At 44.0% G+C, this 26,227-nt stretch overlaps 1 protein-coding gene across 2 annotated transcripts; it reads right to left on the reverse strand.

The window, feature by feature from the left end:
- Window positions 1–1,094: 1,094 nt before the first annotated feature.
- Window positions 1,095–22,460, reverse strand: LOC311119935 (synaptic vesicle glycoprotein 2A-like; the record flags this gene model as incomplete). Of its 2 annotated transcripts, none has more annotated exons than XM_084157796.1 (12): window positions 1,095–1,278; window positions 1,456–1,615; window positions 1,820–2,023; window positions 2,173–2,306; window positions 2,490–2,654; window positions 2,888–2,976; window positions 3,262–3,369; window positions 3,686–3,775; window positions 12,145–12,278; window positions 12,427–12,578; window positions 15,932–16,112; window positions 21,860–22,460. In XM_084157796.1, 12 exons carry the CDS (start codon window positions 22,458–22,460, stop codon window positions 1,095–1,097), a joined length of 2,202 nt encoding a protein of 733 aa, XP_084013922.1. The 2 variants fall into 2 exon arrangements, with proteins under 2 accessions (XP_084013922.1, XP_084013921.1); XM_084157795.1 differs by having other exon boundaries at window positions 15,932–16,174; window positions 21,856–22,460.
- Between the last annotated feature and the right edge of the window lie 3,767 nt (window positions 22,461–26,227).

Below are 26,227 nucleotides of genomic sequence, written 5' to 3' on the forward strand. Positions count from 1 at the left end.
GAAAACACCTTGTCCGGAGAAGACAAGGTGAGCGCTACCATCAGTCCTGTGTCATGCCAACAGTAAAGCATCCTGAGACCATTCATGTGTGGGGTTGCTTCTCAGCCAAGGGAGTGGGCTCACAGCCATGAATAAAGAATGGTACCAACACATCCTCCGAGAGCAACTTCTCCAACCATCCAAGAACAGTTTGGTGACGACCAATGCCTTTTCCAGCATGATGGAGCACCTTGCCATAAGGCAAGTGATAACTAAGTGGCTCGGGGAACAAAACATCAACATTTTGAGTCCATGGCCAGGAAACTCCCCAGACCTTAATCCCATTGAGAACTTGTGGTCGATCCTCAAGAGGCAGGTGGACAAACAAAAACCCACAAATTCTGACAAACTCCAAGCATTGATTATGCAAGAATGGGCTGCCATCAGTCAGGATGTGGCCCAGAAGTTAATTGACAGCATGCCAGGGCAGATTGCAGAGGTCTTGAAAAAGAAGGGTCAACACTGCAAATATTGACTCTTTGCATAAACTTAATGTAATTGTCAATAAAAGCATTTGACGCTTATGGAATGCTTGTAATTATACTTCAGTATACCATAGTAACATCTGACATAAATATCTCATAACACTGAAGCAGCGAACTTTGTGAAGACCAATACTTGTGTCATTCTCAAAACTTTTGACCACGACTGTAGATGTTTGATCTCTTTTGTTGGGAAGTATCCCCATTAGGCATTGTAGCTATCAAGCAGTATCTTTGTATCCGTTGGCAGTGGTTTATAAACTGGTATCTTTGTTGGCAGGATTTTTCATTCTGTCTAATCCGTAGGGTCTCTGAGAAGCAAAATGTGCTATTTTATGCTGTGGTGAAGATGTCAGCTAGTCTGTGCTGGCTATATCGGTTAGATCTGCATTTTAAGTATGATGCTATCGTCAGTAATCTGGGACTGTTGTGACACTGTTAATGACAGTCTGTTTATTAGTGTTTAATGAGCAATGTTGGATTGCTAAGGGCTGGGATTGTATGGTTGGTCAGGCCCTGGTTGCAATGTGGCCACTGAAGCTACACTCTGCTGCCTTCTGGTCGTGAATTATGCTACTGCAGCACCTGGCCCCGTGTTTCAGGCAGCTTTAGTGCTAGGAAACTGCCGGCAGCGAGTGCGCCCGCAGCGAACAAAATGGGCACAGCTTTGGTGATGCCTACGAAGGACTGGAATATGCTTATGCCCAGGACAGCAGCCAGCTTGCAAAGGGCATTTAAGAAGCCAAATGCAGTGGTCCTAAAAAAGAGAAGACCGTGGAAATTGTCAGCACTTCTGGCAGGGTAACTTCTCAAAACATAACATGAAAACTTAAATATGTTTTCAATAAAAACATTTGCATAAAATACACATTTATTCACTGTGCAAGAATAAAGGAGCTATAACACTTTCAAAATGTGAGGTAGCTGCGCTTGCCTTTTATCCGAGGGGTACAGTTCTACAGTCAACACATCCAGGGCATTCCAGGAAGCTATGCTGATGCCGCCAAAGAGACATAAGAGGGCGATCATTCCCGACTCGGTACTGCCGAATGACAGGAAGAAACAGCTGATACAAGATATGACACTTGATCCCGCTGTGTAGGAAATGAGATTGAGGGGGAAGAGAAAGAGGAGCAAAAATCTGACAAAGGGATCTTTCTGTAGTAGGCTAATCATGAAATACTGTGGTGTAGTAATGCATGATTAATGTATCATCAGATGTATAATCTCAAAATATACACATTTTCTTTAAATGTTGTATAAAGTATTAATAACACATTAATGAAGGCGTGACATACCCAACATCCTCAGACGTCCAATTTTGTCCATCAGCAGGGCTGACACAATGTTGCCAGGTAATACGGCCAAAGTGCCCAGGAAACTGACAAAGTAGATCATGTATGCGTTGTTGTCATCAGTGAAGTCCAGCAGACAGCCTTCCTTGTTGTGTAGGAAGGTGCTGTTTACCAGTTTGCTGTTGATGATTCTGTTCTGGAACAAGTCTGAGAAGAGAAAAGAAAGCTAGAGATGTGTCAAGAAGGGACCAAGGGTAGGATACTGCCCAGTTCAATGCTAGGCATGGACTGAGCTCAAAACTATTGTAAGCTCTACTTTATATTGCTTATGCTTCTTGATTTGGGAGACACTTTACCTGTATTGTAAAAGAGGGTTGAGATGAAGGTGCAGTTTCTGAAGAAGCTTCTGCTAGAGGTGATGTCCTCAAAGTAGCACTCCTCAAACACTGAGTCCTCGAACACCATGGACTTCATCTTAAGGTTGATGAACCTTGTGGACAATGGAAAAGTAAGAAAGACGTATTTAACGGCCCGATTGTATTAGAGTCGACTAACAATTAGTGTCCATAGCATAGTTGCAAAATTAAGACCCGCACAGTTTACCATTCCCGATTAAATACAGAAGAAAATTTAGCAAATTCAGAAAGTTCTGTGTAAGATAATGAGGACTGACTTGTCGTTGAAGTACTGTCCTTGGCGGTGCACCTGGTTTTCCAAGGTGAAGTTAAAAGTGACATGCTCCACTTGCTCCTTGGTGAAGAACTTGGTGCGTGAGGCATATTCCTGCTTCTGGATGTACTTGATCATGTCAGGGAACCACACTGTCAGCCCATAGTAGCTGAGGGAGAAGCAAAATACAAATGTAGTTAAACCAAACAAAAATGATTATGTTTCTTTATTTTATTACACTATGTTGAAATCAGTTGAGATAAGTATGAACCTTAATATTATCAATGGCCAGTATGTTAAGACGAAAGGTTTTATATGACAAAACATTTGTTTAGCTTTTTGATTGATCAGAAAATAACCAGTTTGTGCACAGGCCACTGATAACCGCCCTGGTTCTGTTACCTGAAGGACATGGTAAACCAGACAGCCATCATCATTAATGTGGTCCTTTTGTATTCTGGATTGAAGATGGCCAAGAAGTTACTCCGCACCTATAGCAACCCACAGACAATTACTGAAATATGCATCTAGGTTTTACTGCTGACATGGTTTAAAAACATAAAAACCCACTATAAAACACATTGCACCATTTTTTGGGACCTAAGCATAAATTGGCCTTTGGTCGTTTCGGATAAAAGCATCTGCTAAGTGGCATACATCATCTATGCAGTCTCATTCATACAGTAAATAAACATATTCTGTATGAAATATAAAAGATATACACAGAAAATAATCATATTCTCATACCTTTATAGGGATCTTAACATGACTCTTACCTGTTGGAATAGGCTGGTCAGCTTCAATTTATAGCGTCGCAAAGTTGATATGTCTCCTCCCATGTCCACCAGCTCGTCCATCTGCTTTACAGTCTTGATGGTGGTGACCTGGGAAAAATAAGACCTTCCATTTTCAACTCATTTGTGTGCAGTACATGTATACATTAGATTAGATCGGATTAGATTAAATTAGATTTTCCTGTGAGGGAACTTCTTGTTTGGAGTGGTAAAAAAACAAAAAACAAAACATAGTACGTCTAGGACACGCAGTAGACAAACAATAGTCTCACCAGACACTTCCAGCCTGGGGACGAGGTTACACAAAAACAAACAGCTAGGACAGGAGAATACAACTTCATAAACACTTTTTGCAGAAGAACCCTTCGATTCAAAGACTTTACATGTTTGTCTCAGAAATACTCACAGAAAACACCTTCTCTGGGTGTCCCTTTGCTCTCATGTTGGTGTCGTGAACTTGTTTCAGAATCATCCAGCCTTCGTCGTGTTTGCCGTTCTGTTGGGAAATGATTGCATACTTCATCAAAAATACTTACAGTTGAAACACATTACGAGTATTGTGAAACATTACGTCTGTGTGAAGTGTCTAAGGGTAGACTGTAATGTGCCTTCATTTCCATGAGTTTGTAATAAAACCTTATATTTAGGGTTATGCTATTAGACTAAGACAATTGTGCTAAGCTCAACAATCAACGCGTAAATCTGAAGAATCTGAAGAATTGAAAATATTAAATTAACAAGATCCCAGATTGTACCTTTAAAGGTATAATCTGCTATATTTACTGCTGTTCAATAGCCAACTCATGTAATGATATACAGTGCCTTCAGAAAGTATTCACACCCCTTGACATTTTCCACATTTTGTTGTGTTACAGCCTGAATTAAATTGAGATTTCTGGTCACTGGCCTACACACAATACCCCATAATGTCAAAGTGGAATTATATTTCTCAATTTTTTACAAATTAATTAACAATTAAAAGCTTAAATGTCTTGAGTAAATAAGTATTCAACCCATTTGTTATGGCAAGCCTAAATAACTTCAGGAGTAAAAATGTGCTTAACAAGTCACATAATATGTTGCATGGACTCACACATACAATTATCTGTAAGGTCCCTCAGTCGAGCAGTGAATTTTAAACACAGATTCAACCACAAAGACCAGGGAGGTTTTCCAATGTCTCGTAAAGAAGGGCACCTATTGGTAGATGGGTAAAAATAAAAAAAAGCAGACATTGAATATCCCTTTGAGCATGGTGAAGTTTTTAATTACACTTTGGGGTGTATCAATACACCCAGTCACTACAAAGATACAGGCATCCTTCCTAACTCAGTTGCCGGAGAGGAAGGAAACCGCTCAGGGATTTCACCATGAGGCCAATGGTGACTTTAAAACAGTTACATAGTTTAATGGCTGTGATTGTCACACCCTGATCTGTTTCACCTGTCTTTGTGCTTGTCTCCACCCCCCTCTAGGTGTCGCCCATCTTCCCCATTATCCCCTGTGTATAAATACCTGTGTTGTCTGTTGCCAGTTCGTCTTGTCTCGTCAAGCCTACCAGCGTTTTTTCCGTGCTCCTGTTTTTCCAGTCCCTGTTTTCTAGTCCTCCCGGTTCCGACCATTTCTGCCTGCCCTGACCCTGAGCCCGCCTGCCTTACCACTCTGCCTGCCCTGACCTCAGAGGAGTTTGTGGCGGAGGTACATAAAGTGTTCAATTCTCTGTTGTCCGGGAGAAGCTGCTCCAACTACGTCAGGATTCCCGTATTGATTTTCGCATGTTGGCGGCTGAGAGTGCCTGGAACCCAGAAGCCCTGTTCGACGCGTTCCTTCACAGATTATCGAAGGTGATTAAAGATGAGCTTGCAGCCCGGGAGCTGCCCCTGGACCTCAACTCCCTCATAGCCTTGACCATCCGGATCGATGGGCGGCTACGGGAACGTAGGAGGGAGAGGGAGTCTGTTCCCTGTCTCCAACGCTCGTCCTCAATTTCCACCTCGCCTCCAAGGAATCCCGGAAATCCCCGAAGTCCACATTTCCGAGTGGATCCGATGTCGCCCGAGTTCTCTCGGAGGTCACCGAGGGCTGTCGAGTCGTCTCCTCCGGAGCCCATGCAACTGGGCAGGGCTACATTGTCTCCTGCTGAGCGTTTACGCAGGCTAAACACCCAGAGCTGTCTGTATTGTGGAGCTACGGGACATTTCTTATCTACCTGCCCATTAAAATACCAGGCTCATCAAGTAGGTACAAGTATGTTGGTGAGCCATACGGGGAGTTTCCCATCTTCCATTTCTCGTACCCCTCTCCATGCTATCCTGTTGTGGGGTGACCAGTCCAAATCTCTCCAGGTGCTCATTGACTCTGGGGCCGACAAGAGCTTTATGGACGCTACCCTGGTGTCGGAGCAGGGAATCCCCACACAACCCCTCTCCATTCCCAAGGACATCAGTGCGTTGGATTGGCGCTCTATTGGCAGTCACCCACACTACGTGTCCCAATAACCTGAGAGTATCGGGTAATCACAGTGAGTCTATGCAGTTCCTGCCCATTGAATCCCCTCATGCACCCGTGGTTTTGGGGTTTTCCTGGCTCCAGAGGCACAATCCTCTGATCGACTGGGCTTCTGGTTCTATCCTGGGTTGGAGCCCATTTTGCCATGCGCATTGCCTGAAGTCAGCGCTGCCTGCCCCGGGACTTCTTCCTGTGGGCTTGGGAAAAGTCCCGGACCTCTCCACCATTCCCGCGGAATACCAGGACCTCCGGGAGGTTTTCAGCAAGGCCTGTGCCACCTCGCTTCCTCCGCATCGGCCCTATGACTGCCGCGGGGGTGGCTTTTTTCCCTGTCAGGTCCGGAGACCAAGGCGATGGAGATGTATATTGACGACTCCCTGGCTGCAGGGGGTATCCGTCCTTCGGCGCAGGGTTCTTCTTTGTGGAGAAGAAGGACAAAACCCTGCGTTCATGTTTCGACTACCGGGGCCTGAATGACATCACGGTTAAAAAACGTTACCCGCTTCCATTCATCGCCTCCGCTTTCAAGCCTCTCCAGGGGGCTACCATCTTCTTCAAGTTGGACCTCTGGAATGCCTACCATCTGGTACGGATACGGGAAGGGGACGAGTGGAAGACCACCATTAACACGGCTCGCGGGCACTACGAATACCTGGTGATGCCGTTTGGACTGACCAATGCTCCTGCTGTATTCCAGGCCCTGGTAAACGACGTTCTCGGTGACATGTTGAACCGGTTCGAGTTCGTCTACTTCGATGACATCCTCATTTCTTCCCCACTCGGCTCAAGAACATGAAGTGTCTTCTGGAGAACTAGCTGTTCGTCAAAGCGGAAAAATGCGAATTCCATCGTTCCACCATCTCCTTCCTTGGATACATCAGAGCTGCAGGCAACATACAGATGGATCCCGGAAAGGTGAGAGCAGTGGTGGATTAGCCGCAACCCACCTCCAGAGTGCAGCTGCAACACTTCCTGGGGTTGCAGCTGCACTCATTTCATTCCTCTCTCCAAGCTACCCTCAGCCAAGGAGACGGCCCAGCTCATGGTGCAGCACGTCTTCTGGATCCTTGGACTTCCGGTGGACATGGTCTCCGACCGGAGTCCTCAGTTCTCGTCCCAGTTCTGAAAGGCGTTCTGCACGCTCATTGGGTTGTCGGCCAGCCTGTCCTCCGGGTTCTACCCCCAGTCTAACGGCCAGTCGGAGCGAGCCAATCAGGACCTGGAGACGACTCTTCGCTGCCTCCGCCAACCCCACCACCTGGAGCCAGCAAATCGTGCGGGTAGAGTACATCCGCAACACCCTCCCTTGCTCACCTACTGGTCTCTTGACTTTTGAGTGTTACCTGGGATATCTTCCCGGAGCAAGAGGAAGAGTTCAGCATGCCCTCGACACAGATTTTCGTCCACCGCTGTAGCCATACCTGGAAGAGCCCGGTCGGCTATTCTCAAGACCACCTCCAGGTATCGACGACAGACGGACCGCCACCGGACCCCTGCTCCCCGTTATCGTCTCGGGCAGAGGGTAAGGCTGTCCACTCGGGATCTACCCCTCCGGGTGGAGACCCGCAAACTTCCCCCCGTTTATCGTCCCTTTCCTCATCTCCAAGATTCTTAGCCCCTCTGCTGTTTGTCTTCTGTTGCCCAGTACCCTCCATATACAGTGGGGGAAAAAAGTATTTAGTCAGCCACCAATTGTGCAAGTTCTCCCACTTAAAAAGATGAGAGAGGCCTGTAATTTTCATCATAGGTACACGTCAACTATGACAGACAAATTGAGGAAAAGAAATCCAGAAAATCACATTGTAGGATTTTTTATTAATTTATTTGCAAATTATGGTGGAAAAAAAGTATTTGGTCACCTACAAACAAGCAAGATATCTGGCTCTCACAGACCTGTAACTTCTTCTTTAAGAGGCTACTCTGTCCTCCACTCGTTACCTGTATTAATGGCACCTGTTTGAACTTGTTATCAGTATAAAAGACACCTGTCCACAACCTCAAACAGTCACACTCCAAACTCCACTATGGCCAAGACCAAAGAGCTGTCAAAGGACACCAGAAACAAAATTGTAGACCTGCACCAGGCTGGGAAGACTGAATCTGCAATAGATAAGCAGCTTGGTTTGAAGAAATCAACTGTGGGAGCAATTATTAGGAAATGGAAGACATACAAGACCACTGATAATCTCCCTCGATCTGGGGCTCCACGCAAGATCTCACCCCGTGGGGTCAAAATGATCACAAGAACGGTGAGCAAAAATCCCAGAACCACACGGGGGGACCTAGTGAATGACCTGCAGAGAGCTGGGACCAAAGTAACAAAGCCTACCATCAGTAACACACTACGCCGCCAGGGACTCAAATCCTGCAGTGCCAGACGTGTCCCCCTGCTTAAGCCAGTACATGTCCAGGCCCGTCTGAAGTTTGCTAGAGTGCATTTGGATGATCCAGAAGAGGATTGGGAGAATGTCATATGGTCATATGAAACCAAAATAGAACTTTTTGGTAAAAACTCAACTCGTCGTGTTTGGAGGACAAAGAATGCTGAGTTGCATCCAAAGAACACCATACCTATTGTGAAGCATGAGGGTGGAAACATCATGCTTTGGGGCTGTTTTTCTGCAAAGGGACCAGGACGACTAATCCGTGTAAAGGAAAGAATGAATGGGGCCATGTATCGTGAGATTTTGAGTGAAAACCTCCTTCCATCAGCAAGGGCATTGAAGATGAAACGTGGTTGGGTCTTTCAGCATGACAATGATCCCAAACACACCGCCCGGGCAACGAAGGAGTGGCTTCGTAAGAAGCATTTCAAGGTCCTGGAGTGGCCTAGCCAGTCTCCAGATCTCAACCACATAGAAAATCTTTGGAGGGAGTTGAAAGTCCGTGTTGCCCAGCGACAGCCCCAAAACATCACTGCTCTAGAGGAGATCTGCATGGAGGAATGGGCCAAAATACCAGCAACAGTGTGTGAAAACCTTGTGAAGACTTACAGAAAACGTTTGACCTGTGTCATTGCCAACAAAGGGTATATAACAAAGTATTGAGAAACTTTTGTTATTGACCAAATACTTATTTTCCACCATAATTTGCAAATAAATTCATAAAAAATCCTACAATGTGATTTTCTGGAAAAGAAATTCTCATTTTGTCTGTCATAGTTGACGTGTACCTATGATGAAAATTACAGGCCTCTCTCATCTTTTTAAGTGGGAGAACTTGCACAATTGGTGGCTGACTAAATACTTTTTTTCCCCACTGTACATCCCACTTTTCATGTGTCTAGGATTAAACCTATGTCTCACAGCCCTTTGTCTCCTGTTTCCACTCTGCCTGCCCTGACCTTGAGCCTGCCTGCCGTCCTGTACCTACCTGACTCTGACCTGGTTTACGAACTCCTGCCTGTCCTCGACCTGCCTCTTGCCTGCCCCCCCTGTTTTGTTAATAAACATCTGTCATTCGAACTGTCTGCATCTGGGTCTGATCTTGAGTTCTGATAGTGATAGGAGAATGGATCAACAACATTGTAGTTACTCCACAATACTAACCTAATTGACAGAGTGAGAAGAAGGAAGCCTGTACAGAATAAAAAATATTCCAAAACATGCATCCTGTTTGCAACAAGGCACTAAAGTAATAATGCAAAAAAATGTTGCAAAGCAATTAACTTTTTGTCCTGAATACAAAGCGGGATATTTTCAAGCATGGTGGTGGCTGCATCATGTTATGGGTATGCTTGTCATTGGCAAGGACTAGGGAGTATTTTAGAATAAACAGAAACAGAATAGAGCTAAGCACAGACAAAATCCTAGATGCTTTCCAACAGACACTTGGACACAAATGCACCGCTTAGCAGGACAATAACCTAAAACACACAACCAAATATACACTGTAGTTCCTTACCAAGGCGACATTGAACGTTCCTGAGTGGCCTAGTTACAGTTTTGACTTAAATCGGCTTGAAAATCTATGGCAAGACTTAAAAATGGCTGACTAGCAATGATCAACAACCAACTTGACCAATCAACAACCAATTATTTTTTAAAGAATAACGTGCAAATATTGTACAATCCAGGTGTGCAAAGCTCTTAGAGACTTACCCAGAAATACTTGCAACTGTAAGTATTTCCTCTGTAGCTCAGCTGGTAGAGCACGGCTCTTGTAACGCCAAGGTAGTGGGCTCGATCCCCGGGACCACCCATACACACAAAAAAAAAAATGTATGCACGCATAACTGTAAGTCGCTTTGGATAAAAGTGTCTGCTAAATGGCATATTATTATTATTATTATCACTGCCAAAGGTGATTCTAACATGTATTCACTAAGGGGGTTGAATACTTACAGTTGAAGTCGCAAGTTTACATACACCTTAGCCAAATACATTTAAACTCAGTTTTTCACAATTCTTGACATTTAATCCTTGTAGAAATTCCCTGTCTTAGGTCAGTTAGGATCACCATTTTACTTTAAGAATGTAAAATGTCAGGATAATAGTAGAGAGAATGATTTATTTCAGCTTTTCTTTCCTTCATCACATTCCCAGTGGGTCAGAAGTTTACATACACTCAATTAGTATTTGGTAGCATTGCCTTTAAATTGTTTAACTTGGGTCAAACGTTTCGGGTAGCCTTCCACAAGCTTCCCACAATAAGTTGGGTGAATTTTGGCCCATTCCTCCTGACAGAGCTGGTGTAACTGAGTCAGGTTTGTAGGCCTCCTTGCTCTCACACACTTTTTCAGTTCTGCCCACAAATGTTCTATAGGATTGAGGTCAGGGCTTTGTGATGGCCACTCCAATACCTTGACTTTGTTGTCCTTAAGCCATTTTGCCACAACTTTGGAAGTATGCTTGGGGTCATTGTCCATTTGGAAGACCCATTTGCGACCAAGCTTTAACTTCCTGACTGATATCTTGAGATGTTGCTTCAATATATCCACATAATTTTCCTTCCTCATGATGCCATCTATTTTGTGAAGTGCACCAGTCCCTCCTGCAGCATAGCACCCCCACAGCATGATGCTGCCACCCACGTGCTTCACAGTTGGTATGGTGTTCTTCGGCTTGCAAGCGTTCCTCTTTTTCCTCCAAACATAACGATGGTCATTATGGCCAAACAGTTCTATTTTTGTTTCATCAGACCAGAGGACATTTCTCAAAAAAGTACGATCTTTGTCCCCATGTGCAGTTGCAAACCGTAGTCTGGCTTTTTATGGCGGTTTTGGAGCAGTGGCTTCTTCCTTGCTGAGCGTCCTTTCAGGTTACGTCGATATAGGATCTGTTTTACTGTGGATATAGATACTTTTGTACCTGTTTCCTCCAGCATCCTCACAAGGTCCTTTGCTGTTGTTCTGGGATTGATTTGTACTTTTCGCACCAAAGTACGATCTTCTCTAGGAGACAGAATGCGTCTCCTTCCTGAGCGGCTGCGTGGTCCCATGGTGTTTGTACTTGCGTACTATTGTTTGTACAGATGAACGTGGTACCTTCAGGCATTTGGAAATTGCTCCCAAGGATGAACCAGACTTGTGGAGGTCTACCATTTTTTTTCCGAGGTCTTGGTTGATTTCTTTTGATTTTCCCATGATGTCAAGCAAAGAGGCACTGAGTATGAAGGTAGGCCTTGAAATACATCCACAGTTACACCTCCAATTGACTCAAATGATGTCAATTAGGCTATCAGAAGTTTCTAAAGCCATGACATCATTTTCTGGAATTTTCCAAGATGTTGAAAGGCACAGTCAACTTATATGTAAACTTCTGACCCACTGGAATTGTGATACAGTGAATTATAAGTGAAATAATCTGTCTGTAAACAATTGCTGGAAAAATTACTTGTGTCATGCCAAAACTATAGTTTGTTAACAAGAAATTTGTGGAGTGGTTGAAAAATGAGTTTTAATGACTGCAACCTAAGTGTATGTAAACTTCTCACTTCAACTGTATGTTATCAATATATTACATTTTACATTTTAGTCATTTAGCAGACGCTCTTATCCAGAGCGACTTACAGTTAAGTGAACGCATACATTTTTTTTTTCATACTGGCCCCCTGTGGGAAACGAACCCACAACCCTGGCGTTGCATATGCCATGCTCTACCAACTGAGCTACACACATATTAGTGTTTTATTTTCCATTACGTTTTTATAAATGTTAGAATTTTTCTTCCACTTTGACATTACAGAATATTTTGTGTAGATTATTTACAGAAAATTACAATTAAGTCAATTTTAATCAAGTCAAGGGGTGTAAATACTTTCTGAAGGCACTGTATATGACTTCAAATGATTGAGGTTAGAATTGGAATTGGGTAAACTGCTTCTATATGGATTTATGAGAAAGTGACCCCTGCTTACCTCTAAGAAGAAGCGAGGGCTTTCTGGCATGGTGGTTAGAGAAGCAATAGCCGCAACAGAGGGAAACGCACACACCAGGACGAACACACGCCAGCTGTGGAACTGGTACGCTGACCCCATCTGGAAACTCCAGCCTGGGAGGAGAGGAGCAAAGAGAGAGAAATGGGACGAAGCACAAACTGTAAACCTGCGTAATTCCTAGATACAACTTTGTAGTAAGGCATTTTGAGTGCTTTTGGGGCAATATCCGTGATGATTGAATTCCTGCCATAAGCTACTCACCATAGTGTGGGATGATGGCCCATGCCATGGCTGAGGCATAGATGCCACCAATCATCCAGAACATGCAGAGCCAACTGAGGTGCTCCCCACGTTTCTCCTGGGCCAGAAACTCTGAGTAGTAGGAAAACACAATGGGGATGGAACCACCGATCCTGCAAGGATTAGCACAGAGAAACAAACCACTGGAGGTTGAGCTGGACTTTCTATTCCTGTTCCCAGTTAATCTTTTTGGAAAATCTGTAAATGAAATCAAACTTGGGGAGAATACTTGGTGGTAGGAGTGCTACTTAGCTTCTGTGAGGATGCTCTTTGGATGAAAGGTCCTTCTTAGCATTAAAGCAAAACAAATCTATCTCTACTATATACAGTGGGGAGAACAAGTATTTGAGACACTGCCGATTTTGCAGGTTTTCCTACTTACAAAGCATGTAGAGGTCTGTGATTTTTATCATAGGTACACTTCAACTGTGAGAGACTGAATCTAAAACAAAAATCCAGAAAATCACATTGTATGATTTTTAAGTAATTAATTTGCATTTTATTGCATGACATAAGTATTTGATCACCTACCAACCAGTAAGAATTCCGGCTCTCACAGACCTGTTAGTTTTTCTTTAAGAAGCCTTCCTGTTCTCCACTCGTTACCTGTATTAACTGCACCTGTTTGAACTCGTTACCTGTATAAAAGACACCTGTCCACACACTCAATCAAACAGACTCCAACCTCTCCACAATGGCCAAGACCAGAGAGCTGTGTAAGGACATCAGGGATAAAATTGTAGACCTGCACAAGGCTGGGATGGGCTACAGGACAATAGGCAAGCAGCTTGGTGAGAAGGCAACAACTGTTGGCACAATTATTAGAAAATGGAAGAAGTTCAAGATGACGGTCAATCACCCACGGTCTGGGGCTCCATGCAAGATCTCACCTCGTGGGGCATCAATGATCATGAGGAAGGTGAGGGATCAGCCCAGAACTACACGACAGGACCTGGTCAATGACCTGAAGAGAGCTGGGACCACAGTCTCAAAGAAAACCATTAGTAACACACTATGCCGTCATGGATTGAAATCCTGCAGCGCACGCAAGGTCCCCCTGCTCAAGCCAGCGCATGTCCAGGCCCGTCTGAAGTTTGCCAATGACCATCTGGATGATCCAGAGGAGGAATGGGAGAAGGTCATGTGGTCTGATGAGACAAAATTTGAGCTTTTTGGTCTAAACTCCACTCGCCGTGTTTGGAGGAAGAAGAAGGATGAGTACAACCCCAAGAACACCATCCCAACTGTGAAGCATGGAGGTGGAAACATCTTTCTTTGGGGATGCTTTTCTGCAAAGGGGACAGGACGACTGCACCGTATTGAGGGGAGGATGGATGGGGCCATGTATCGCGAGATCTTGGCCAACAACCTCCTTCCCTCAGTAAGAGCATTGAAGATGGGTCGTGGCTGGGTCTTCCAGCATGACAACGACCCGAAACACACAGCCAGGGCAACTAAGGAGTGGCTCCGTAAGAAGCATCTCAAGGTCCTGGAGTGGCCTAGCCAGTCTCCAGACCTGAACCCAATAGAACATCTTTGGAGGGAGCTGAAAGTCCGTATTGCCCAGCGACAGCCCCGAAACCTGAAGGATCTGGAGAAGGTCTGTATGTATCAAATAATTATGTCATGCAATAAAATGCAAATTAATTACTTAAAAATCATACAAAGTGATTTTCTGGATTTTTGTTTTAGATTCCGTATCTCACAGTTGAAGTGTACCTATGATAAAAATTACAGACCTCTACATGCTTTGTAAGTAGGAAAACCTGCAAAATCGGCAGTGTATCAAATACTTGTTCTATTTAGTCAGCCACCAATTGTGCAAGTTCTCCCACTTAAAAAGATGAGAGAGGCCTGTAATTTTCATCATAGGTACACGTCAACTATGACAGACAAATTGAGAGAAAAAAAATACAGAAAATCACATTGTAGGATTTTTTATGAATTTATTTGCAAATTATGGTGGAAAATAAGTATTTGGTCACCTACAAACAAGCAAGATTTCTGGCTCTCACAGACCTGTAACTTCTTCTTTAAGAGGCTCCTCTGTCCTCCACTCGTTACCTGTATTAATGGCACCTGTTTGAACTTGTTATCAGTATAAAAGACACCTGTCCACAACCTCAAACAGTCACACTCCAAACTCCACTATGGCCAAGACCAAAGAGCTGTCAAAGGACACCAGAAACAAAATTGTAGACCTGCACCAGGCTGGGAAGACTGAATCTGCAATAGATAAGCAGCTTGGTTTGAAGAAATCAACTGTGGGAGCAATTATTAGGAAATGGAAGACATACAAGACCACTGATAATCTCCCTCGATCTGGGGCTCCACGCAAGATCTCACCCCGTGGAGTCAAAATGATCACAAGAACGGTGAGCAAAAATCCCAGAACCACACGGGGGGACCTAGTGAATGACCTGCAGAGAGCTGGGACCAAAGTAACAAAGCCTACCATCAGTAACATACTACGCCGCCAGGGACTCAAATCCTACGTGTCCCCCTGCTTAAGCCAGTACATGTCCAGGCCAATCTGAAGTTTGCTAGAGTGCATTTGGATGATCCAGAAGAGGATTGGGAGAATGTCATATGGTCAGATGAAACCAAAATATAACTTTTTGGTAAAAACTCAACTCGTCGTGTTTGGAGGACAGAGAATGCTGAGTTGCATCCAAAGAACACCATACCTACTGTGAAGCATGGGGGTGGAAACATCATGCTTTGGGGCTGTTTTTCTGCAAAGGGACCAGGACGACTGATCGGTGTAAAGGAAAGAATGAATGGGGCCATGTATCGTGAGATTTTGAGTGAAAACCTCCTTCCATCAGCAAGGGCATTGAAGATGAAACGTGGCTGGGTCTTTCAGCATGAAAATGATCCCAAACACACCGCCCGGGCAACGAAGGAGTGGCTTCGTAAGAAGCATTTCAAGGTCCTGGAGTGGCCTAGCCAGTCTCCAGATCTCAACCCCATAGAAAATCTTTGGAGGGAGTTGAAAGTCCGTGTTGCCCAGCGACAGCCCCAAAACATCACTGCTCTAGAGGAGATCTGCATGGAGGAATGGGCCAAAATACCAGCAACAGTGTGTGAAAACCTTGTGAAGACTTACAGAAAACGTTTGACCTGTGTCATTGCCAACAAAGGGTATATAACAAAGTATTGAGAAACTTTTGTTATTGACCAAATACTTATTTTCCACCATAATTTGCAAATAAATTCATTAAAAATCCTACAATGTGATTTTCTGGAGAAAAATAATCTCATTTTGTCTGTCATAGTTGACGTGTACCTATGATGAAAATTACAGGCCTCTCTCATCTTTTTAAGTGGGAGAACTTGCACAATTGGTGGCTGACTAAATACTTTTTTCCCCCCACTGTATAAGAAAGCTTTTAAGCCCACCTGCGTCTGTGTGTCACTCTGTCTCTATCTATCATTCACCATCCATCGGTTTTCAGAATCTTACCCAACACCAGAAAGTAGTCGGCAGAAGAGAAAGGTGCTGTAACCCTGAACAAAGGAGGAGAAGAAGGAGAAGACGCTGTTGATGGAGAGGCAGATGAGAAGGGACTGCCGTCGGCCTATCCGATCAGCGAGCCCACCCCACACGAATGCACCGACCATCATTCCCAGATAAACAATCAGACCTGCAGAGGACAAAGAGAGACAATGAAAGAGATACATGTTTCGGTCATACTTCTGCATACAGCTGCTTTATTTCTTACCCTTCGGCACAACATGAGGCACAAGAAAGATGATTTCGACACCCACCATCTCAGATTGTTCTGAAATAGTTTCTGTTGTTAAAAATTGACAATTTTAATTTATAGGACTGGCCATTTATAGGATTTATAGGATTCATATATTATTTAATAAATATAGTACCTAACATCCAATTTGGACCAAACTTTTTTCTAACAATGAGTTAGGCATGAGGAATCCAAAGAAATTGTCAAAAATTATATGTATCCTATAAATTACAATAGCCAATTTGGGTGCAATCAATTGGCTCTCAGAGATCAAATTACTGTACATTTCAACAAAACAACGTTGCAGGAATGCTAATCGGTTTCTAACAACAGAAACGATTTCAGAAAAATCTGAGATGGGACTTGTCATGGCTTGCTGAAATGACATGGACCGACCCACATGTTATTTGTTTTCGTATCGTCCCCGATGCGAATTAAAAGAATCCACGACGTTCTACAGTAAATCCCTTGCATCTTCAGACTTTGTTATCAAAACTCACATACTGTGCATTCGGAAAGTATTCAGACCCCTTCCCTTTTTCCACATTTTGTTACATTACAGCCTTATTCTAAAATTGATGAAATTTATTTTTTACACACAATACCCATAATGACAAAGCGAAAACAGGTTTTTAGATTTTTTTGCAAATTTACACTACCGGTCATTCAAGGTTCTTTTTTTTTTTTCTTTTTTTTCTACATTGAAGGATAATAGTGAAGACATCAAAACTATGAAATAACACATATGGAATCATGTAGTAACCAAAAAAGTGTTAAACAAATCAAAATATATTTTATATTTGAGATTCTTCAAATAGGCACCCTTTATCTTGATGACAGCTTTGCACACTCTTGGCATTCTCTCAACCAGCTTCATGAGGTAGTCACCTGGAATGCATTTCAATTAACAGGTGTGCCTTCTTAAAAGTTAATTTGTGGAATTTCTTTCCTTCTTAATGCGTTTGAGCCAATCAGTTGTGTTGTGACAAGGTAGGGGTGTATACAGAAGATAGCCCTATTTGGTAACAGACCAAGTCCATATTATGGCAAGAACAGCTCAAATAAGCAAAGAGAAATGACAGTCCATCATACTTTAGGACATGAAGGTCAGTCAATACGGAACATTTCAAGAACTTTGAACGTTTCTTCAAGTGCAGTCGCAAAAACTTTCAAGCGCTATGATGAAACTGGTTCTCATGACGACCACCACAGGAATGGAAGACCCAGAGTTACCTCTGCTGCAGAGGATCAGTTCATTAGAGTTACCAGCCTCAGAAATTGCAGCCCAAATAAATGCTTCACAGAGTTCAAGTAACAGACACATCTCAACATCAACTGTTCAGAGGAGACTGTGTGAATCAGGCCTTCATGGTCGAATTGCTGCAAAGAAACCACTACTAAAGGGCACCAATAAGAAGAAGAGACTTGCTTGGGCCAAGAAACACGAGCAATGGACATTAGACGGTCCAAATTTGAGATTTTTGGTTCCAACCGCCCTGTCTTTGTGAGACGCAGAGTAGGTGAACGGATGATCTCCGCAAGAAACATGAGCAATGGACATTAGAATGGTGGAAATGTGTCCTTTGGTCTGGAGTCCAAATTGGAGATTTTTGGTTCCAACCGCCGTGTCTTTGTGAGACGCGGTGAGGGTGAACGGATGATCTCCGCATGTGTATTTCCCACCGTAAAGCATGGAGGAGGAGGTGTTATGGTTTGGGGGTGCTTTGCTGGTAACACTTAACAAGCATGGCTACTACAGCATTATGCAGCGATACAACATCCCATCTGATTTGGGCTTAGTGGGACTATCATTTGTTTTTCAACAGGACAATGACCCAACACACCTCCAGGCTGTGTAAGGGCTATTTTACCAAGAAGGACAGTGATGGAGTGCTGCATCAGATGACCTGGCCTCCACAATCCCCCGACCTCAACCAAATTGAGATGGTTTGGGATGAGTCGGACCGCAGAGTGAAGGAACTCCTTCAAGACTGTTGGAAAAGCATTCCAGGTGAAGCTGGTTCAGATAATGCCAAGAGTGTGCAAAGCTGTCATCAAGGCAAAGGGTGGCTATTTGAAGAATCTCAAATATAAAATATATTTTGATTTGTTTAACACTGTTTTGGTTACTACATGTGTTATTTCATAGTTTTGATGTTTTCACTATTATTCCTCAATGTAGAAAATAGTACAAATAAAGAAAACTCTTGAATGAGTAGGTGTTCTAAAACTTTTGACCGGAAGTGTATAAAAAAACAAAAACAAAAATACCTTATTTACATAAGTATTTAGACCCTTTGCTATGAGACTCGAAATTGAGCTCAGGTGCATCCTGTTTCCATTGATCATCCTTGAGATGTTTCTACAACTTGTTTGGCGTCCACCTGTGGTAAATTCAATTGATTGGACATGATTTGGAAAGGCACACACCTGTCTATATAAGGTCCCACAGTTGACAGTGCATGTCAGAGCAAAAACCAAGCCATGAGGTTGAAGGAATTGTCCGTAGAGCTCCGAGACAGGATTGTGTCGAGGCACAGATCTGGGGAAGGGTATCAAAAAATGTCTGCAGCATTGAAGGTCCCCAAGAACACACTGTTGCCTCCATCATTCTTAAATGGAAGAAGTTTGGAACCACCAAGAACCCGATGGTCACTCTGACAGAGCTCCAGAGTTCCTCTGTGGAGATGGGAGAACCTTCCAGAAGGACAACCATCTCTGCAGCACTCCACCAATCAGGCCTTCATGGAAGAGTGGCCAGACAGAAGCCACTCCTCAGTAAAAGGCACATGACAGCCCGCTTGGAGTTTGCCAAAAGGCACCTAAAGGACTCTCAGACCATGAGAAACAAGATTATCTGGTCTGATGAAACCAACATTGAATTCTTTGGCCTGAATGCCAACCGTCACGTCTGGAGGAAACCTGGCACCATTCCTACGGTGAAGCATGGTGGTGGCAGCATCATGCTGTGGGGATGTTTTTCAGGGACTGGGAGACGAGTCAGGATCGAGGGGAAGATGAACGGAACAAAGTACAGCGAGATCCTTGATGAAAACCTGCTCCAGAGTGCTCAGGACCTCAGACTGGGTCAAAGGTTCACCTTCCAACAGGACAACGAACCTAAGCACACAGCCAAGACAATGCAGGAGTGGCTTCGGGACACGTCTCTGAATGTCCTTGAGTGGCCCAGCCAGAGCTCGGACTTGAACCTGATCTAACATCTCTGGAGAGACCTGAAAATAGATGTGCAACGATGCTCCCCATCTAACCTGACAGAGCTTGGGAGGATCTGCAGAGTAGAATGGGAGAAACTCCCCAAATACCGGTGTGCTAAGCTTGTAGCGTCATACCCAAGAAGACTCAATGCTGTAATCGCTGCCAAAGGTGCTTCAACAATGTACTGAGTAAAGGGTCTGAATACATATTTTCGTTTTTGTCTTTTTAATAAATTTGCTAAAATTTTGAAAAACCTGTTTTTGCTTCGTCATTATGGGGTATTGTGTGTAGATTGCTGAGGGAAAAAAACGATTTAATCAATTTTAGAATAAGGCTGTAACATAACAAAATGTGGAAAAAGTCAAGGGGTCTGAATACTTTCTGAATGCACTGTACATGACTGTCTTGCGATGTAAAAAAAAAAAAAAAAACAGGCAGGCAGGTACTGTCACACACTCACAAACAGACACACAAACGGGCAGATACACACAAACACACACAAACACACACAAACGTACACACCCACACCTAAACACAAAAAGCTCAAGGGTAGTGAAGGGGAGGTGTGGGATGGAGGAGGCTATTTATAGATGGTTTTCCCGTTTATGTGAGAATGAACTCTCTTTGTCAGTGAAAGACATAGGTAGCTAGCTATGGCTAGCCGGCTAATGTTTTTGTTTGAAAAATGCATCTGGACATATTACCAGCTTTTTTGTTTCACCTGGGTGCCAGTCTTCCGTAGAGGAATACAGCAGTGCTGAGGCAGGGGGCTTGTAGTGAGGACGACTGGCTACTATTCTGAACTTTGTGTGGTGAGCTTTTTGGCGCCCAGAGCACTGAGGCATCACCCAAGTGGTTGCTACACAGAGTGGAAGAGGAGATGTCCAGTGGCTATAAGACTCAGGCTGGTCCCCAGACTTGCCCTCTACAAGATCACCAGCAGACTACATCAACATCATTTACCATCCTCTGACCAGCTCCCTCCACTCAAGCCATGAACTGACCCTCTCCATCTTCAGAGGATGCAGCAAAGACTTGGCCTCTATTGGTTAACCTGTTATGATACTGCATATTGCTTGTTTGATTTTTGCTCTTGAAGCGCTTTGAGATAGAAGTTTAATCTATTATTATTATTATTATTATTATTATTATTATTATTATTATAGATGTGTCGGAGAGACAAGATCAATGCAAGCCACAGAACATATATTAGGCTCCCTATATTCAATCAAAACTAGTAACAATTGTTTTGCATGTTTTCCTCTATCATACTCTTTCAGCATAATAAAATGATGTTTATGTTTATCTCCTCAGAAAAATGGGTAGCCAATTTGGGCTTAGGTTGCTGTCTGCTTTGGGCCATTTCTGAGCCACAAGAAAGATTATAGGCACCTACAGTATAAAATATTCTAAAGATAGCACAAGAAAGAGAGATGGTAAGAGAATTAAAAGAGGGAGACCTGTTTCAGATGGTGTTGCACTCGAAGCACAACTGGCTGGATGCTGGCGGTACACTGGCATGAAATTCACAACTCAACACAAACACACAACACAATTCCTGAGTGGCGCAGTGGTCTAAGGCACTGCATCGCAGTGCTAACTGTGCCACTAGAGATCCTGGTTCAAATCCAGGCTCTGTCGCAGCCGGCCGCGACCGGGAGACTCATGGGCGGCGCACAATTGGCCCAGCGTCGTCTAGGGTAGGGGAGGGAACGGCCGGCAGGGATGTAGCTCAGTTGATAGAGCATGGTGTTTGCAATGCCATGGTTGTGGGTTCGATTCCCACGGGGGGCCAGTATAAAAATAAAAAAAAATACGTAATCACTAACTGTAAGTCGCTCTGGATAAGAGCGTCTGTTAAATGTAATGTAAATTTGATTTCACTGTACTGTTTTTTTCTAGAAAATGATGTGGTGACAATGGGTACTTTTTTATTTTTGTAAGTTTGCACTAGTATCTACAGTACCTGGTTATTTCTGTGAATAAATTAAACACCAGGTCATTTCTGTATCATAAAATGAAGTGCTGCTAAGCAGACATTTGTGTAGCAGGTGCTGATGTCAATGGATGATTTGCATGAATAGGTTACTGAGTTACACATTCATCACTCTCCACAGGATCGGCAGAAAGCGGATGTTTCCAGTTTTCAGGTTTACAACCTAGACTCCGCTCAGGTGTCTTTTTACGCCTGCTACATTAGGTTACACATTCATAGACTGCACATTTTATTGTCTATCAAAGACATAAGATGTGAGGAATTTACCGTAGAACCGTTGAATTTGCATTGGGACCGATTAACCCACCCACATTTGACACTTGATTGGAGAAAAACAGTCTCCAACACTGTCCAAAACATTTAAGGGCTCACTAACCTAGCATGTAAATCAATCAAGTTAATGAAAAATACACAGTTTAAGGGTCACACTTACCCAACATGCCCTTGCTTTCCTCTGACAGACACATATCTTTCTCGGCGCTGGGGAGCACAAAGCCCACCACAAAGATCTCCACACCGTCCGCCATGAGGGCCAGCCCCAGCACAAAGTAGAGGGTCCACTGGAACTTCCCATGGCCACACTCCTGTAGGATGGTCTCATACTGCTGGGCTAGCTCTTCTTGGTCCTTCCGCCGCTCCCCCTCCAACTGTGCCATGTCCCTGAACTGCTGCCCATCTCCCCCTGCTAGGCTGTCGGCAGCCTTGCTTGAGTCAGCGCGGGGAATTCCCTGGTACTCGCCCTCGTAGATCTCGTCGTCTTCATCGTGGCCCTCTGTGGAGTCGCTGTGGCCACCTTCATCGTCATTGGCTGCCTGGCTGTTGCCATGGTAGTAGCCACTGTCCTGCCCCCCAGGCACTCCAGGGTAGTCATCGTCATCGTCTTCCTCGAAGCGGGCGTAGGAGCGTTTGCTGTACTCGTCGGTCATCTTGTCCACACCGCGGCCCACTTTCTTGGCTGCCTGGCGCTTGACCTCCTTGGCAATGTCTTTGGCGCCCTTTATAAAGGCTGTCTTGTTCTGATAGCCGTCCTCCATTATTGAAGGGTTGAGGAATCTCAAAGGCAGGGGTTTATCACCTGAAAAGCAGGATAGAGCTCAGGAATCTCTGGACAGTGTTTGTTAGGCAGCGTTCCAGTTTACCCTCAATAGGGTGGTGGAGAGTTGAGCTGGATTGGATCACAGGGCCCGCTCTGTGATGGACAGATCCTCTACAGAGGGCAAGCGCAAACACATTGTTAGTCACATGGACCAAACTTTAGAATCAGGGTTGGGATCAATATAATTGTAAACAAATACTGTATAGCTTCAAAACATGTTTAAAACCACAATAATGGTCTAATGCAGTCCTTGCATCCATAGCTTCATCCCTCAGCTGTTTATCAAAACAAGTGGCGGGGTGAAAATTAGTGGTTTTTAGAATCCCCGATTGCCCCTTTAAGTAACATTCTATCTCTATAATGCTCATTATGAGTAAGCCCAGTGCCTGTTACTGTTGCTAGGGGAAGCGTATTTCTAAGCAATTGCGAAGGAGCATCTTATCTCAATTTGCTCTCTCTGTAAACTGATTAGGAATGGCTTACTGTTCGATGTTGACATATTGTGTCTTGTGTCCATCTGATAACAACTCAACACCAGGGAAAGTATAGCAGGGACAAACTGAGAAGAGTAGCAACTATTCCTAGTGGACTGGATTCATGGAGAAGTCAAAAACATACTTTTCCCCAAACAAATGGAAAATACATTTGAAATAATATAAAGTAAGTGTATGAGTCCAAGTGTGCATTATTGCTGTGCACAAATAATGTTGCTTTTGACTTATACTGCTTTATTTGAAAATGGCCTCTCTCGCATGTTAGAAGGAGAGCCCAAGGACTGTGGGCTCTCCTTCTCCGTGGCCGACGTGAGTAAGACATTTAAATGTGTTAACCCTCGCAAGGCTGCCGGCCCAGACGGCATTCCTAGCCACGTCCTCAGAGCATGCGCAGACCAGCTGGCTGGTGTGTTTACGGACATATTCAATCTCTCCCTATTCCAGTCTGCTGTCCCCACATGCTTCAAGATGGCCACCATTGTTCCTGTACCCAAGAATGCAAAGGTAACTGAACTAAATGACTATCGCCCCGTAGCACTCAGTTCTGTCATCATGAAGTGCTTTGAGAGACTAGTCAAGGATCATATCACCTCCACCTTACCTGTCACCCTAGACCCACTTCAATTTGCATACCGCCCCAATAGGTCCACAGACGATGCAATTGCCATCACACTGCCCTATCCCATCTGGACAAGAGGAATACCTATGTAAGAATGATGTTCATTGACTATAGCTCAGCATTCAACACCATAGTACCCTCCAAGCTCATCATCAAGCTTGAGTCCCTGGGTCTCAACCCCGCCCTGTGCAATTGGGTCCTGGACTTCCTGACGGGCCGCCCCCAGGTGGTGAAGGTAGAAAACAACATCTCCACTTTGCTGATCCTCAACACTGGGGCCCCACAAGGGTGTGTGCTCAGCCCCCTCCTGTACTCCCTGTTCAACCATGACTGCGTAGCCATGCACGCCTCCAACTCAATCATCAAGTTTGCAGACGACACAACAGTAGTAGGCTTGATTACCAACAATTATGAGACAGCCTACAGGGAGGAGGTGAGGGCTCTCGGAGTGTGGTGTCAGAAAAATAACCTCTCACTCAATGTCAAAAAAAAAAGGAGATGATCGTGTACTTCAGGAAACAGCAGAGGGAGTACCCCCATATCCACATCGAGGGGACAGCAGTGGAGAAGGTGGAAAGTTTTAAGTTCCTCGGCATACATTTCAAACTGAAATGGTCCACCCACACAGACAGTGTGGTGAAGAAGGCGCAACATCGTCTCTTCAACCTCAGGAGGCTGAAGAAATTTGGCCTGTCACCTAAAACCCTCACATACTTTTACAGATGCACAATTGAGAGTATCCTGTCGGGCTGTATCACCGCCTGGTACGGCAACTGCACAGCCCACAACTGCAGGGCTCTCCAGAGGGTGGTGCGGTCTGCCCAATGCATTACCGGTGGCAAACTACCTGCCCTCCAGGACACCTACAGCACCCGATGTCACAGGAAGGCCAAAAAGATAATCAAGGACAACTACCACCCGAGCCACTGCCTGTTCACCCCGCTATCATCCAGAAGGCGAGGACAGTACAGGTGCATCAAAGCTGGGACTGAGAGACTGAAAAACAGCTTCTATCTCAAGGCCATCAGACTGTTAAATAGCCATCACTAGCACAGACAGGCTGCTGCCTACATATAGACTTGAAAATCACTGGCCACTTTAATAAATGGAACACTAGTCACTTTAATAATGCCACTTTAATGTTTACATATCTTGCATTACCCATCTCATATGTATATACTGTATTCTATCCTATCTATTGCATCTTAGACTATGCCACTCTGATAATGATAATGACATTGCTCATACATATACAGTATTTATATATTCTTATTCCATTCCTTTCCTTAGATTTGTGTGTATTAGGTTTTTGTTGTAGAACTGTTAGATATTACTTGCTAGATATTGCTTAACTGTTGGAACTAGAAGCGCAAGCATTTCGCTACACTCGCAATAACATCTGCTAACCACGTCTATGTGACCATTACATTTGATTTGATTTGATGTTAAGATGCAGAACTGACCATAATGAAGTTTACATGCACTTAGGTTGGAGTCATTAAAACTCGTTTTTCAACCACTCCACAAATTTCTTGTTAACAAACTATAGTTTTGGGAAGTCGGTTAGGACATCTACTTTGTGCATGACACAAGTAATTTTTCCAACAATTGTTTACAGACAGATTATTTCACTTATAATTCACTGTATCACAATTCCAGTGGGTCAGAGGTTTACATACACTAAGTTGACTGTGCCTTTCACAGCTTGGAAAATTCCGGAAAATGATGTCATGGCTTTAGAAACTTCTGATAGCCTAATTGATATCGTTTGAGTCAATTGGAGGTGTACCTGTGGATATATTTCAAGGCCTACCTTCAAACTCAGTGCCTCTTTGCTTGACATCATGGGAAAATCAAAAGAAATCAGCCAAGACCTCAGAAAAAATGGTAGACCTCCACAAGTCTGGTTCATCCTTGGGAGCAATTTCCAAATGCCTGAAGCTACCACGTTCATCTATACAAACAATAGTACGCAAGTGTTCTGTCTCCTAGAGATGAATGTACTTTGGTGCGAAAAGTGCAAATAAATCCCAGAACAACAGCAAAGGACCTTGTGAAGATGCTGGAGGAAACAGGTACAAAAGTATCTATATCCACAATAAAATGAGTCCTATATCGACATAACCTGAAAGGCCGCTCAGCAAGGAAGAAGCCACTGCTCCAAATCCGCCATAAAAAAGCTATAGACTACGGTTTGCAACTGCACATGGGGACAAAGATCGTACTTTTTTGAGAAATGTCCTCTGGTCTGATGAAACAAAAAATAACTGTTTGGCCATAATGACCATTGTTATGTTTGGAGGAAAAAGGGGAAGGCTTGCAAGCCGTAGAACACCATACCAACCATGAAGCACATGGGTGGCAGCATCATGCTGTGGGGTGCTTTGCTGCAGGAGGGACTGGTGCACTTCACAAAATAGATGGCATCATGAGGAAGGAAAATTATGTGGATATATTGAAGCAACATCTCAAGACATCAGCCAGGAAGTTAAAGCTTGGTCGCAAATGGGTCTTCCAAATGGACAATGACCGCAAGCATACTTCCAAAGTTGTGGCAAAATGGCTTAAGGACAACAAAGTCAAGGTATTGGA

The sequence above is a fragment of the Coregonus lavaretus genome, assembly GCF_964263955.1.
Source record: "Coregonus lavaretus genome assembly, chromosome: 3".
NCBI classification, from domain to species: Eukaryota; Metazoa; Chordata; class Actinopteri; order Salmoniformes; family Salmonidae; genus Coregonus; species Coregonus lavaretus.